The 15,505-nt window shown below is 41.0% G+C and overlaps 1 protein-coding gene and 1 long non-coding RNA gene across 2 annotated transcripts; both read left to right on the forward strand.

Annotated features, from left to right (window-relative positions):
- Positions 1–5,855: 5,855 nt before the first annotated feature.
- On the forward strand, positions 5,856–7,226 carry LOC117301684. Its single transcript, XM_033785713.1, has one exon. It carries the CDS (start codon positions 5,856–5,858, stop codon positions 7,224–7,226), a length of 1,371 nt encoding a protein of 456 aa, XP_033641604.1.
- Positions 7,227–9,994: 2,768 nt separating this feature from the next.
- Positions 9,995–14,016, forward strand: LOC117301277. Its single transcript, XR_004520277.1, has 3 exons — positions 9,995–10,234; positions 12,519–12,620; positions 13,929–14,016. It is a non-coding gene; the product is annotated as an uncharacterized LOC117301277 (long non-coding RNA).
- The last annotated feature ends 1,489 nt before the right edge of the window (positions 14,017–15,505 follow it).

Below are 15,505 nucleotides of genomic sequence, written 5' to 3' on the forward strand. Positions count from 1 at the left end.
CCGTCACACACCGGGGTCGACCCAGGGAAGCTAAACGAACGCACCCATAGACCCAGTCCTCCGATGACGTCACACACCAGGTACTCAAAACTATAGCCGATACCTATATAATCATGCTGGGCCGTTTTGTGAGTCAAATTGTCTCCGAGTCAATATCGCAACTTCATGTTTACATGGTGTTTACTCGACGATAACCACGGAGAAATGGTAATTTAAAGACCCTGTAACATTTGCAGGCAAATGGGGGGGGGGGGGGGGGTACGAGTGTGGCATCTTCCATAAAGGAATTTTTGTGTGGGTTATGGTGATTTCATGATTGTGAAAGTATGAACTTTTTTGAGATGAGCCCTTTCTTCATCATGAAAGTGCATGCAATCTCTGGATTTAATGTGTTCTTCTTTGACTCTTCAAAGGAGGAGCTGTGATGTAGTAAACCCATAGGCTACCTGTTGCTCTGTGATTTCACTGGTGTAGGCCGACAGGGCAAACATCGGCAAACATTATACCTTCCTCTGTGCTGTGATGTGGTAGAAGGGGGAATAAACAACCCGTTAATCGTCCCCTCCCTGCCCTCGATAGTACTTTTTAAAAAATTTTTTAGGCCGCATCCTTTTTTAAATTTTTTGTTAAAGAAAATACAAAATGTATGTGCATTTCTTATTTAACTACACTGTCTGTTAAGAACTTGTAACTACGTAAAGGGCCCTCATCCTCTTTTTGGAAAACTCAGGACGATCCCAACTGTATTTTGTTTTACTAAAATCCCACTTCATTCACGGGATATGGGGCTACGAATACATACACATTGCTTGAAGCATTGCCTCCATGCTCGAAGATGCATTCTAAGAACATTGGAAGTATTACTTCTCATTTGCAAGTTTGCAAAATAACTTTGGAAACCAAGGTTCTTTGTATAGCACGAAGTTATCGCATGATCTTATCACGTAAACGCTATGAGCAGATGAAGATATTGACTATTGAGCTAAACAAACCAACTGTGGCTTCATTAAACTTAAAACATTATGCACGTCACAGGAACTGTACAGTGCTCGCCCATTCGCCCTTTGTAAACAGCTTTTGTTTTGTTGTTGTCTATACGGCTATTTCATGCCAAGTGCATCAGTTACGTAGGTACGGCCCCAGGGAGTGTGTCACCAATGTTCCGAACCGCCTCAAAAGTTACCGGCTTGTCTATTGTCGGTAAGACCATGGTAATACCACGATGATAAAACCATGATGGTTAGACACTGCTCTATCGAATCGCAAGGGTCGTGTGACTTGTTCACAGAACTCGGGAAAGTCTGAGATACAGTGCTAATAAGATAAAAACCAAAATTGTTACTCAATGGTCGAGTGTTCCTCAAATTTGAAATTATTTTTGTTTTATAATTAGCCATTATGCGGATAATATAATACATTCACCCTGATGCTGAATTTATAACGGAATCAGCTGTTTTTCAACGCCCCGTTCAAGGGGCCCATGCAGACCATTCAATTGGGGGGTTTTACATCATAAAACAGTCGTCTGAAACGAACAGTCAATACTTAACAGCAACTTGTTAGTCTTTGCTAAAGAAGTCATGTTAAGTTAAAACTTGCTGCCTTATGATGAGGGGAAGCTCGACAGCCATTGGCCCCCCTTTTTTTTTCTTGGTGATTTTATTCGCGATGAGGTTTTCATTTCCCGCGCAATGTTACAAGACTTCATGCAGTCTGCGATGAGGAAAGGACAGTCATCTTCACCGGCTTCAGTGACAGATTCAAGAGAAATGACGGGGTAAGTTTTAGAAAAGGGCAAAAAAGGTGAAATATTTTAACTCTGGACCACATTGTGCAACACATCAACCACCACACCCTGTTTGACCCTACAACCGGGAGGCCTCCATTACCGAAAATAAAGGGACACGGTTCGACAGTTTGTCTGTATCTAATATAAAATAATGAGGATTTGAAATCAATATTTAATAAAACTTTTATAATTGTTCACATTCAGAGAACAATCACGGAGGTAGAAATCTACCTCTATGGTGAAAAAAGGCACACTTCCACAAATCTCGCAACTTCGATGACCAATTGAGCTCAAATTTGTATGCATAAAATGTTGAGATACACCGAGTGAGAAGACTGGACAATCCAATAATATTGGCTAGTGTCTTTAAACAGGAATACAAGACAAAATCACCTAAAGTGCGTTTTGCGACTAGAAAATTAACTATAACTATTTTTTCGCTTAAAGTGAATTAATTTGCTGAGGAAAGTTCTTTCTGCTCACCAATTGGGAACCAACCTTGAAGCAAGTGTTTGTTCATAACAAATTTATTTTGTGGAGTCATTGTGAAGTATGTCGATGCATACCCATCATCACCTCCTAAAGACGAGCAGAATATTATACTAATCGAAACGTTGAGACCAAACCACTCATCAATAAACGAGATCTTTATGCATGGTTGTACCATAGAGAAAGGAGTATACCCAGATACACAAGTTTAGCTTTCTCCAGAAGACGATCAGAGCATGCTGATCGAAACGTCGAGTTGAAACCTACATTCTACCTCCTTGGATGAATCATGGGGGTAGAATTCCACCTCCATGCATGAATCAAGATCATTGAGTCTGACCCATCCATTTGGGTCTGACCCATATTTGGGTTCAGTATAAACCCTAAATCTGCGTCCGAAACAGCGACTTCGGCTACAGCTACGGCTAGATCGCGCACGTCGGCCTATTGATCAATACGCCTCTCTTAATATTTATGCATGACGTCATAATTCTTACCCAAAATGAGGCTATGGGCGCACTTTCCCCATCACTTGCAGTGGCTGCGCCCATCGCCTCGTTTTGGATCAGCATTGTGACGTACCTCATGCATAAATATTATAAAAGGTGTATACTGTCAGACGCACTGATCTAGCCGTAGCTGTAGTCTCAGTCAAACAACGCAGCATCCGGATCGAAATTCAATATTGACCACTTTGCGGCTCAGAAAGACACAGAAAGGGGCCGTCTCTTGTCGTCTTATACTCTGATGTTTTTATCTAAAAATTGTCATGTAATTTGACCCTTTGATCACAATGTGATAATGTTGTTGATAAAAAATACATACCAATAAAACATACCAATGTAGAACCCATGTGACTGTAAACAAGGAGTTGTGTTGGTTCTGCAATAAGCCGGTGGTGTGTTAAAGACAGTGGACACTATTGGTAATTGTCAAAGACTAGCCTTCACAGTTGGTGTATCTCAACATATGCAGAAAATAACAACTCTGTGAAAATTTGAGCTTCATCGGTCGTTGCGAGATAATAATGAAAGAAAAAAGACACCCTTGTCACACGAAGTTGTGTGCTTTCTGATGCTTGATTTCAAGACCTCAAATATCTAAACTTGAAGTCTCGAAATCAAATTCGTGGAAAATTACTTCTTTCTCGAAAACAACGTCACTTCTGTGGGAGCTGTTTCTCACAATGTGTTATACTATCAACATCTCCCCGTTGCTATTAATCAAGAAAGGTTTTTTGATGATAATTATTTTGAGTAATTACCAATAGTGACCACTGCCTTTAAGTTAAGGCTTTGATTAGTATACTTTGATTGTCTTCATAATCACTGTATATACATCTTTAATATGGTGTAATCTAAAATGGTGTACCGCAAAATCAGATGAGGCCTATGACTTTTCGTGATAAAATGTTTGTTTTCTCAAAAGGCTTTATGTCATAGGCAATTTAAAGGCAACCAGTTTCAGGCAATCTCCAAGATGATGAAACATCCACATATATATTCCAATATCATGAGAAATGTATGTTTTACAACCAAAGTGCATTTTACATGCAGTGCTATTGTTTGCCTACACGTTGCCTTAAAAATGTCCTGCGTGACATGACATTATTCAGAGTTATTGCTTTATTATTCTACAAAATACATTTTTGTCTATGACTGTAGGGCAGTTAAAGGGCATTCCACTTTTCCCCTTTTGTGTGGGATAATATTTTCAATTTGATAATTTCTTATCTTATCTTGCCATCTTAACTTGATCATAAGACCATTTTGATCATAAGATTCCTTGATATATAATATTTCCTTGTTTACCAGCGGAAATCCCATTTCCTTGTGAACATTTATCTTGTCACACATAAAAACAGTTGGGACCAAGTTTATACACAACACATTTGTGGGGCCTTGTAGTTGAAACCCACCCCATCGCCTGAAGTGTGCATTATTAGGCACCGGACACTATTGGTCTACATTTTTAAAATTCATGCTTTTATTTTCTGTATTTTTGTAACAGGTATGTTTTTTGTTGGAGGGGTCTGGGAGGGCACATCGCTTTGATGACAGTTTTTAAAACTTTTGCCTTACCCTGGACGGCCCCTGCCAACAAAGAATTATGTCCGAAGATTTAAAATAAAAATAAATAAATAAAATGAAATTGGTAATTACTCAAAATAATTGTTAACATAAAAACTTACTTGAATGAGCAATGGGAAGCTGTTGATAGTATTGCACATTGTGGAAACGGCTCTTCTGAAGTAACCTAGTTTTTAAGAAATAGGTTATTTCTACTCACTCAAATAATGATTAAAGGACTTCATGCATAAGCATATAATTATTAGCGTCTGAAGGCACACACATTCAATTGTGCAACAATTGTTTTCTTTTTTCATTATTCTCTTACAACTTCGATGACCAATTGAGTTAAACATTTCACAGATTTGTTATTTCATGCTTAATGTTGGGATACAAAGAGTGAGAATACAGGTCTTTGACAATTACCAAAGGTGTTCCTCCATTAGAGCCTTTAAGGTTGGCAGCTTCAATCTTTATCAAAACACTCCAAGGTCCCAATTGTACTGCCCCACAAAATCCAAAATATATAAATAAAGTCTTCTGTGCATTTCCAACAACTTTTATTGCTTAACTGTTTTAAGCTACAAACAAAAAATGAATAGTATACCAGCTACACAAAATGTATTTGATCTTATGTATTTGCATCGGGGATATAATATCACTTTGTCGGGCATGTTCTGCATTCTTTGCATGTGGAGTTTGTTGTTCACACAAGTACTAAGTATACAGTTCTTAAAATGTGGTTCAACATGCTTGAAGTGGATTACACGTGTGTGTGTTAAGCTGATTATCCGAGGGAATGGCGGCCGCCATTTTTTCGCACCTCTGTGGGACATTTCACCATTCCTTGTTAAAATGTCCCCTTTTTAAAACAACTGTTGCATATTGGCCCGGAATACTGTGAGTCAACACATTTCGTCTTTAAAGCAATGGACGCCTTCATTGTCAAATACCAGTATTTTCACATGGTGCATCCAAACATTGCATAAAGTAACAAATCTGTGAAAATTTTGACTCAATTTGGCCATCAAAGTTGCATGCAAGAGAATAGTGACAGAAAAAAAACACCCTTGTTGCACAAATTTGTGTTCTTTCATCAGATGTCTAAAATTAAAAGACTTTAAGTGAGAAATTAACTCTTTCTTTCTCAAGAATTACGTTATACATCAGAGGGAGCCGTTTCTCACAATGTTTCATCAACAGCTTTCATTGCTCGTTAATACCAAGTAAACTTTTATGCTCACAATTCTTTTGAGTAATTAGTAATGGGAGACTTTGGGACGCTGGGTGGCAGCAGACTTACCAGGTAAATTTCCATTGTTTATGTAGTTCCAAGCATGCGCACATTACCGAGAACAATGGATTTTACCTGGTTAGTCTGCTGCCACCAAGCGTCCCGAAAGCAACTGTTGCATAGTGGGACGATATTGTGAGTCAACATAGTCTTTAAACATTGTCATTTTCATTTCACAGATGAGCTTCTGTGCATCTAATGTTGGCAGTTAAAGATGGAAATGCAATCAAGAAAATCACCCCTACGTCACCATCTAGTGGTGGTTCCGACATATAACGTACCAGTAGGCCGGTTTTTCGCCTCTCTGTGTGTTGTGGGAATCGTCTATGTATTTTTCATCTACCACATTGTTCTCCCTGCCTCCATATCTCGGAACCCACCGGATTACCAAGACGTGATGCGTTTTAAACGGACTCTTGTTGTAAATGAAAGCTACTACATGTATGGTTCCCCGACGACTGACACATGTTATCTACGCGACAAGCTATCGTCGCCGGAGCTACCGGATCTTCATTCGGTATTTTCGGATCCTATGTCTGGAGAGGTTATCTTTGTGGGTCTGAAACTCTTGAAACACCGGTGGCATGAAGGTCCGTTCCGGTGTGAGTTCTCGGACGGCCAGATGAGCGAAACTAAACAAATCCTAGAGGATCGACAGAGCTTTGGACATTTTCCTCAGTATGTTGTCGTCTTGACGTGCCCCATCCCGGAGCCGTTCCGGTGGCGTGTTCGATTCAAAATTAACCTACGTCGACTTGCCGCCAATACCACGTACGTGAATCTCACTGTATGTACATCCGGAGCGTCACCTGAGAAACTTTACAAATTAGCCATTTGCACAATGGTGAAAAACTCAGATAGTTTTATTCCGGAGTGGCTAGACTATCACCGATTTGTCGGTGTGGAACATGTATTTATCTATGACAATGAGCTCGAGACAAAGACTACGCTTCCTGAGAGTCTAACCGACTACATCGAGAATGGATTCGTAACTATCATTCCATGGGCGCACAGTGTGTCTAGGTACAAGACTTACCTCGAGGTCCAAATAGCGCATGAGAATGACTGCGTCTGGAGATACAAGCACAACGTTCATTGGATGGTTAAGATTGACGTAGACGAATACGTTCAACCAATGAACGAAGAGAAGCCTTACATAACAGACTACCTCAATAGCATCATTTTCAATAATGTGGCATCAGTGCGAATTCAAAACTGGTTCTTCGGCCACCCACCAAACTTTACCCATGATAGTGACTCCATTATTGAACGCAATTGTTGGCGTTCAGAACAACCCACCCTACAAAACACGGGCCACGACAAGAACATCCTTCGACCGATCAACGTACACTACTTCAAAATCCACAGTGTTAAACTCGGTGGTGACGTCATATCAGCTGACCCGTACACCGAGCTGCGATTGGTCCACTACAGAGAGGACAATCCCAGAGCGCGCCATTTTTCTTTGCCAACATTTAGTGAGAGAGACGATTCTATGGTGAGGATACGGAACGAGTCGTTGCTGTGGAGGGAATCGAGACTTTCCTCGTCCGAAACGGAGCAAACATTAACTACCACGAACTGATGTAATATCTAATTAGTTTTAAGTAACCAAACAACTCTGTACTTTTTAAATATCGTGCCCCCACCCCCTAAGCGTAACTGAGCGACGTATAGGGCCTCTGGCTCAAGTTTTATTGGCCAAGTCATCAGGGTGTGGGTTCGAATCCCGTTCATGGCACTGACCTTGCTCTCTATAGTGTAAAAGAGTGAAAAACACCGCTCTTTACATTTCGAGCTGTCCCTAATATGGCTCTTTGAAAAGAGTGGTGGTTATTTCACTCTTTTAGAGGAGTTTCACTCCAGGACAGAGTGAAAAATCACTAAAAGATGCAAACTTCAATTCAAAGGAGTGGAAGGCCACTCGAAAAAGAGTTGTCCCTCATTATGGCTCAAAGAGTGTATTTTCACTCCTTTACATTTAGAGAATGTGTCCCTGGGCAAAACAACTTTTCTAAACGGGTACATGTGAGGACACAGAGATGGCTCTTGTAATTGACTTAGAGACACAGGCTGTACACTGCCAAGGGAGCTGATGGTTTAGGGAATATGATGAGGAAAAGACAGAGCAAGGTTTTTACGAATCGCCGGCTCCCACTCTGCCTGTGGGCGCTTTGGCATCTTCCGTTTTCACGATGAAGAACAGTAGTTTTGCTACTTTGCGAAAAACAAAAATTGCAACCGTTTTGCACCCCCTCCCCACAAACTAGGGTCATTTCATACCAGATAATATTTACAAGCAACCAGTTTCAGGCAATCTCAATGAAGAGAAGGCATTTGAACATTCTTAAGTTTCTTCTTGGGGATCGTCATACATTTTGAAGAATGAGTCGTGAGCTACCAAAGTGGCCGTGTAGCATGCACTGCAGTTGGTTGCCTCTAAGTTGCCTGTAAAAGTTGCCTCGTGTGACCAAACCCTAACCCTCTTTATTGTTTATTATAAAGAGTCATATTAAAACCTTAGTGCAGTATCAAGTTCAAACCATGAAGTAGGTGCAATGAACATGCTTGTTTGAGTTATTCTGAAGATTTTAAGGAAATTTCTGTTTAATTGAAAACGTTCAATTTGAAGGTAAAAGGGTAAAGATTTTGTTTTCAACACAATACTAATTTATACGCACATTTAACTACAAGAAAGATACAATAAAGATCACATGTGAACGATTCATCAGAAGTCTATCTTGATATTAAAAATTGCCAAAAAAGCTGTTACGACGGTAACTTTCACAAGAACACCAAAATAAATCCACATTAATTTTTAGCAAGGCATCAGATGTAATGTTTGTACGAAACATGGGAGCTGTTTCACAAAGGGGTTAGGTCCCCGGTGTACACATACTTGTGGACGTTTTTGTGGGACCCCAAAGGGGAAAACCCAAATACACGCAAGGCGCCAGCCCCCTAGGAACTTGAACTTGGGTCACGGTAGACGTGACTCAAGTCGGACTTTCGTCGAGTGTTTTTTCCATCTAAAATGCAAAACGCACCACATGGATATTGGATGTCGTCCGGGGCCCAATTGGATGGGGCAGCTTAAAGGTAGTGGACATTGTTGGTAAGTGCTCAAAATAATTATTAGCATAAAACCTTACTTGGTAATGAGTAATGAAGATAGGTTGATAGTATAAAACATTGTGAGAAACGGCTCACTCTGAAGTAACGTAGTTTTCGAGAAAGAAGTAGTTTTCCACGAATTTGATTTCGAGACCTCAGATTTAGAGTTTGAGGTCTCGAAATCAAGTATCTGAAAGCACACAACTTCGTGTGACAAGGGTGTTTTTTCTTTCATTATTATCGATGACTAAATTGAGCTTAAATGTTCACAGGTTTGTCATTTTATATTATGTCGAGATACACCAAGTGAGAAGACTGGTCTTTGACAATTACCAGTAGTGTCCACTGTCTTTAACACCTTCCTGCTTAGCAAAAACAAGCAGCAGAATACCATGTCTCAGACAGTCACTATGGCTGGTAACCTTTCTAAGCATGCTTTTGTTGTGCTCAGGTTCTGTTTGTGCTTAAGCAACAATATGAAATTGGGCCCGGGCGCTGAACGAACACATAGAATTGGCAACTAATTGATACTAGATGGGAACGACTTGACAAGAGACTAGGGTCATAGAGGTGAACATAATCCCCTGAGCAAACCTTGGTGCCTGGTGCTGAAACCGAATGTTGCTTTTAATGACAGATATCGGTTACAACTCATCACTTCCTGGTTTCAATTGTTGCACTTGGCTCAGAGATTCCGGATTTGCGATACTTAAAACAGTATTCGGGTAAACAAAGAACTGTCAAAATCTAAACACAAAACACCGAATTCAATACTGTTTGAGTACAAACTAAATTGTTATAAATTTTGGTGTGGATGTTGAAACAGGACATAGTTTATCATCCACTCGAGTCATGAGTTCCTTATTCCAGGGACGTGCACAACTGAGGTTAGACTTGACTCAAGTTTCAATCCCGTGAGAGTCCTTTATTTTCAGTCTCATCGCCTAACATCAGATCACTGCCCAAAAACCTGTGCAGGGACTTCGATCCCGCAGTTCAAATTTCCTTTAATGGCCCTTTTCGAATCCACGGCTTCGTCTCCAGATTCGGCCCAGGCTAGATTGGCCCCGCGACTATTTTGGCATTTGCGTAAACGTTCTTAGGGCTTCAGACGGCCTAAAGCCGAATCCAAAGCCAAAGCCAAAGCCGTGGTTTCGAAAAGGGCCTATGTAAATCCATTCACTTATGCGTATGTAAACATTGCTGCGTGATACCAAAATAGCTACATTTTGACGGCGGTACCTCTCTTTACGAGAAAGGGACTTGAATCAAGTCTAAGGTTTTTCCCGGATGTGAGGGTTTGGTGGAACTATAAGAGCCAAGAACGGTTTCCGTGTAGTCAGACTGCATCCTGAAGACGTCGAGAACAGACCTCTAGACATCTCAACATTAATTGCATCTTAGGTACAAGTATTCGTTGAAAATTGTCCTGACAGTGAACCAAGCACAGAGGAGCGTACATTGGCGTCACCTTCGGAGGTAAGTTAGCATTTTATGAGATGTCGTGGCCAAGCGGGTAAGAGCACCACACTCATGCTCTGGTGTTTCTGTTCAGCAGAGTGTGGGTTTGACTCCCGGTTGTGACATTAATGGTGTGTCCCTGAGAAAGACACTTAACTGTATTTGCTTCTCTCCACCCATGGGTAAATGGGTACCTGGGAGGGCAGAGATAGTTCTTGTGATTGGTTTTAGCTTAGAAGCAAATATTTGTTGCGCAGGCTGTATACTCCCCCAGGGAGCTGAGATTGTTTAAGGAATGAATTAAATTGACAGGTAACCAGGGGAAGCGCTTTGAGACGTCCTTCGGGTTTGTATAAAAACCGAATATGGAGGATTTCAGATGGAGGAGAAAGGCTTTGTGTCTGAAGTCCGATTCAAAAAGTCCGGGTGGTAAATTGGTCGTTTCTAACAATATTAAATGTTTTATAACATCAAAATCTCTATAGTGTCTTTTACAAAGTACGATTTTATGGTAAGTTTTAGTAATGAAAAGGTACTTTACAAGATTGGTAGAGCTGACAAAAGTGTGAACCATAATCATTTCACGAAACGTAACAAAGCTGTAGAAAAACAAGTCCCTTAACTTTGGTTGTTGTTGCTTTTTTGCATTTTTTTTAATTCGAATAGTCCTACTGTTTCAGAGGGAAATGTTTCTCGGGAAAAACAACTTGGCTCTTATGAACTTATATAATGTCATCCTTTTTATTTTTATTTTTATTTTATTTTACGTAAACTTTAACTAAAAGATGACCCTCTATACATTTAGTCTTTTTGGTGGACACTATAAGAGTTCTCTGTTTGCAGGCCTGATACTTCACGGTGGCATTGGAGGCGATTGCTTCCATGCCCCCCCCCCCCCCCCGGGGCCAATTTCATAGAGCTGCTTAAGCAAAAAAAAATTGCTTTTGAGCACGAAAATAGCTCGCTTATTTTACACATGTTACTAGCCCAAATTTCATGCCATATACATTGTTTGTGACTGGTTAGCCTTGCTCAAGGCAGTCGCATTATTCGCTCCGAAAAGACGCCGCTGTAAACCCACCCGTATACCCTGTGCGTGGTGCGTGCAATCACACCGCATGACCCACCCGTATACACACTGTCACATCGTACGAATACTGTGCACACAAGTCATCCGCACTCGTACCACTAACCGCATGCGGAGGCCGTGCAGGCCTCCGCATGCGGATAGTAGTGTATGGGGACATCGTGTCGTGCGATGTTACGCACAGTGAATACGGGTGGGTTTTTATACAGCGGCGGTCTTTTACTGGAGTGAATAATTCGACTGCCTTGAGCAAGACTAGTGACTGGTATTTAGCTGTTGTTTACTTAGTATAACAATTGAGTTGAGTCTTGGCCGGTAATCTGATTTTACTAAGCAAGTATTGTTTTGCTTAAGCAAAATTTTGTGCTTAAGCAGCTCTATGAAATTGGGCCCTGGTCATGGTTTTGGTTTCCTTAAAATGCGCCAGTAGAAGTTTACAATGTTTATAAGGTTCCCTTCACCTTGGAGATTTGTGCCCTTGCATATAGGCCTAGGTCTGTGTTTGGTTAGGGTGTTACACAGACAGAAAAGCTAAATAGTGGCAGATACTCTTTTAAAGGCAGTGGACACTATTGGTAATTGTCAAATACTAGCCTTCACAGTTGGTGCATCTCAACATATGCATAAAATAACAAACCTGTGAAAATTTGAGCTCAATCGGTCATCGAACTTGCGAGATAATAATGAAAGAAAAAAACACCCTTGTCACACGAAGTTGTGTGCGTTTAGATGGTTGGTTTCGAGACCTCAAGTTCTAAATCTGAGGTCTCGAAATCAAATTCGTGGAATATTACGCCTTTCTCTAAAACTATGGCACTTCAGAGGGAGCCGTTTCTCACAATGTTTTATACCATCAACCTCTCCCCATTACATGTCACCAAGTAAGGTTTTATGCCAATAATTATTTTGAGTAATTACCAATAGTGTCCACTGCCTTAATGTAAAAGATTGGGAAAAAAACACTCGTTTTTGTCCGCCTCTTTTAATGTAAAAGACTCTTTGAGAGTGAAAAACGGGATACTTTAACTCGATGTAGAGTGAAGTTCGTTCCAATTTCACTCAAAAAATATAGTGACACAGATTGACTTTCACTCTAAAAGGAGCGAAACCGCCGCCACTCGGACAGAGGAGTAGAACTTTCATTCTTTTGCATAAAGAGAGTATTGTGTCCGCCATTTCTCTAAAATTGCTGAAATATTGCATTCTTCCCGGCAGAAAGGGACACTCATCTTGCCCCGTGGACATGAACTCTCTACTACAGGTAGCCGTCTGCATTGGACTGGTACTCTGCATCGCGGTACCAGTGGCAGAGTCGGGGTAAGTAAAGGCCCGTAGTCCACGAGTCAAGCGAATTTGGCGCGGTTATGGCCGTTCACACCTGTGCACAATTTCATAAAACATGTAAGCTGCTGATGATGAAGCATCCCTTAGCAGAATTTGTTTCACAAAGCTGTTTACCGTAAGCAAAGGTAAGTGCTGGCTACCCGCGTTAAGCACACCTGTGACGAAACCATGCAAATCAACGGTGAACGTCCATATGCGCCTTACTTCAGAAATGATGATGAAATACGTTTTCTGCTGCATACAACAAGGCAACTGCTTAAAGGGTAAACAGGTTGATGAAATTGGTCCCAGAGCAGTGTGTATTGAGAGAGTTGCGTCAACTTGCGATTAGAAGCCATTTTGTTTCATAAATGCACGGGTGAACACGTGCCACACCTTGGCCCAATTGCATGCTACTTATCGCCGAATTTCTGCGCTAGTTGGGGGAATTGCTTAAAGACAGTGGACACTAATGGTAACTGTCAACTATTACCCATTAGCAAACAATGTACTATACCATGAGCAACCCGGGTACTATTCCGCGCTGCGTGGTACCGAGACGTTATAAGACCGGGGTGTTATAAGACAAATTAATAATATTGACTTCGGCTTTTTACTGGCGCTACGCGGTGCTATACTGTTAAAACAACAATCACACCCTCGGTGACCCCCAGTGACCCCCTGAATGTTCGATTTCCACTCGGCTCCACATCGGGAAACAAAAAGCAACCCGGGTGCTATTCCGCGCTGCGTGGTACCGAGACGTCTAAGCCTATGTATGGGGTGTTATAAGACAAAATATCGATTCCGGCTTTTTACTCGTGCTACGCCGTGCTACGGTTAAAGACACTTGACGCTATTGTTAATTGTCAAAGACCAGTCTTCTCACTTGGTGTATCTCAACATATACATAAAATAACAAACTTGTGAAAATTTGAGCTCAATCGGTCGTCGAAGTTGCGAGATAATAATGAAAGAAAAAAACACCATTGTCACACGAAGTTGTGTGCTTTTAGATGGTTGATTTCGAGACCTCAAAATCTAATTCTGAGATCTCGAAATCAAATTCGTGGAAAATTACTTCTGTCTCGAAAACTACTTCACTTCAGAGAGAGCCGTTTCTCACAATTATATATACTATCAACCTCTCCCCACTACTCGTTACCAAGTAAGGTTTTATGCTAATAATTATTTTGAGTAATTACCAATAGTGTGCCTTTGAGCGTAGAACTACCCATTCCACACAATTTGTCTGACGAATTAATTTTACTACTCTTTATCAATTTATGTTCATTAAAACAGAATAAATGAATGCAGCAAAAGCTACTCCTACGTCAGTACTAGATCTAGAACGGTCTACTACACGGAGCGATACAGCTACAAATGTGGAAGTTGGGGTTGGAACCGATGTTATGGGTCACGGTGAGTAGTCTTCTGGTTATTACTTCCGGGTCATAGGTCAAATGTCAAAGAAAATACACTGGCAATATGAGTTGGACACACTTTGTATTGATTGATGTTGAAATGAAATAAATGTTGACATGAACGAAATGTATCTCAAAGGAAAAATTGTATTTGTATTGAAGTTAGCAGTAAAATACTGGGCCTACACATAGCATGAACATATGACGTCACACTTCCAGGCTCTACGTCATAGCCTCTACGGTATTACATCATCCCCCGTCCATATTCACCTTTCACCTACATTAATTTCATTTGGAGATAAGCCCGGTTCATACTTCATGCGAATGCGAATGCGAAGCGAATTTGACGTCACAACCCTCCTTTCGCGGCGATATTCGCAAGTGAGTTGCACAAAGTTGCCCTGCTGCGAATTTTTCGTTGCGAATTTGTGACGTCAACATTCGTATCGCATTCGCATTCGCATTCGCAGGAAGTATGAACCGGGCTAGACGCAGTAAAATTCATCATCATCGTCATCATAGCCGTCCTCCCAAGGTAGGTCACAGAGATGGCTTCCCAACTACGAGTCTCCATAGGTCTCTGTTCCTTGCTAGGTGTCCTGCTGCTGCCACAGATGGTATATGTCAGCCTCTTCACAGAAGTGCTTGATATCTTCCAGCCATCGTTTCCCTGGTCTTCCTCTGGGTCTGTTACCTGCAGTGTGGCCTTCTAAGAGAATTTGGGGGTATCGGCCACTGCCCATTCAGTTCGCATGCCCAAAATACTTGAGTTTATTTTTCTAATTGAAGTTGGAAGATCGTTATAGCAGTGAAGCAGTTCACGTACTCTTGTGTTGCGAAGTCGGTCCCTTCTGGTGACCCCCAGTATTTTCCGCAAGCAGGCAGCCATCGCGGTAAAATTCTACGTATATAAAACAAATGCACTGCTGCTGCAAGCAGGCGATCTAAAGTGTAGCTGCCAAACATCACATCGGTCCAATCAAAACACATGTTTATCCAATGAAATCATTGCATCAAATGAAATCAATGAATCTGTAAAACCAATACCTGTCTTTGTTTGGACCATAGAAATAGAACAACCAAACTTTACAATAGATATCGTCCAATGATTTGCCTCGATTAGTCTCAGAGAGCGCGCTGTTTGAGAGTTAGACGTCATTGGGATATAGATTTTTCTGTTTCTCATTGTTTTGCACTCAAAGAACTAAACCCAGTTGGGGGGATCGTGCCTTTTTCTACCGCAGCACCAAGGATGTGGAATCATCTTCCTCAGAACACCAGGCAATCTACTTCATTAGCAAATTTCAAAACCTTTCCTAAATCTCACCTTTTTCTCTCGAAAGCCTACTGTACGGCGCTATGAGCAAAAACTGTTGAATTGGTGCCTTATATTAAAGTTTAACCATTGATTAATTGATTGATATTAATCTCTTGCTACGTTTCCTCCTACTTATT

The sequence above is a fragment of the Asterias rubens genome, chromosome 17, assembly GCF_902459465.1.
Source record: "Asterias rubens chromosome 17, eAstRub1.3, whole genome shotgun sequence".
Classification (NCBI taxonomy): domain Eukaryota; kingdom Metazoa; phylum Echinodermata; class Asteroidea; order Forcipulatida; family Asteriidae; genus Asterias; species Asterias rubens.

Coding starts and splice junctions, on each gene's coding strand:
- LOC117301684 (XM_033785713.1), top strand. CDS start 5,856: ATGGAAATGCAATCAAGAAAATCACCCCTACGTCACCATCTAGTGGTG.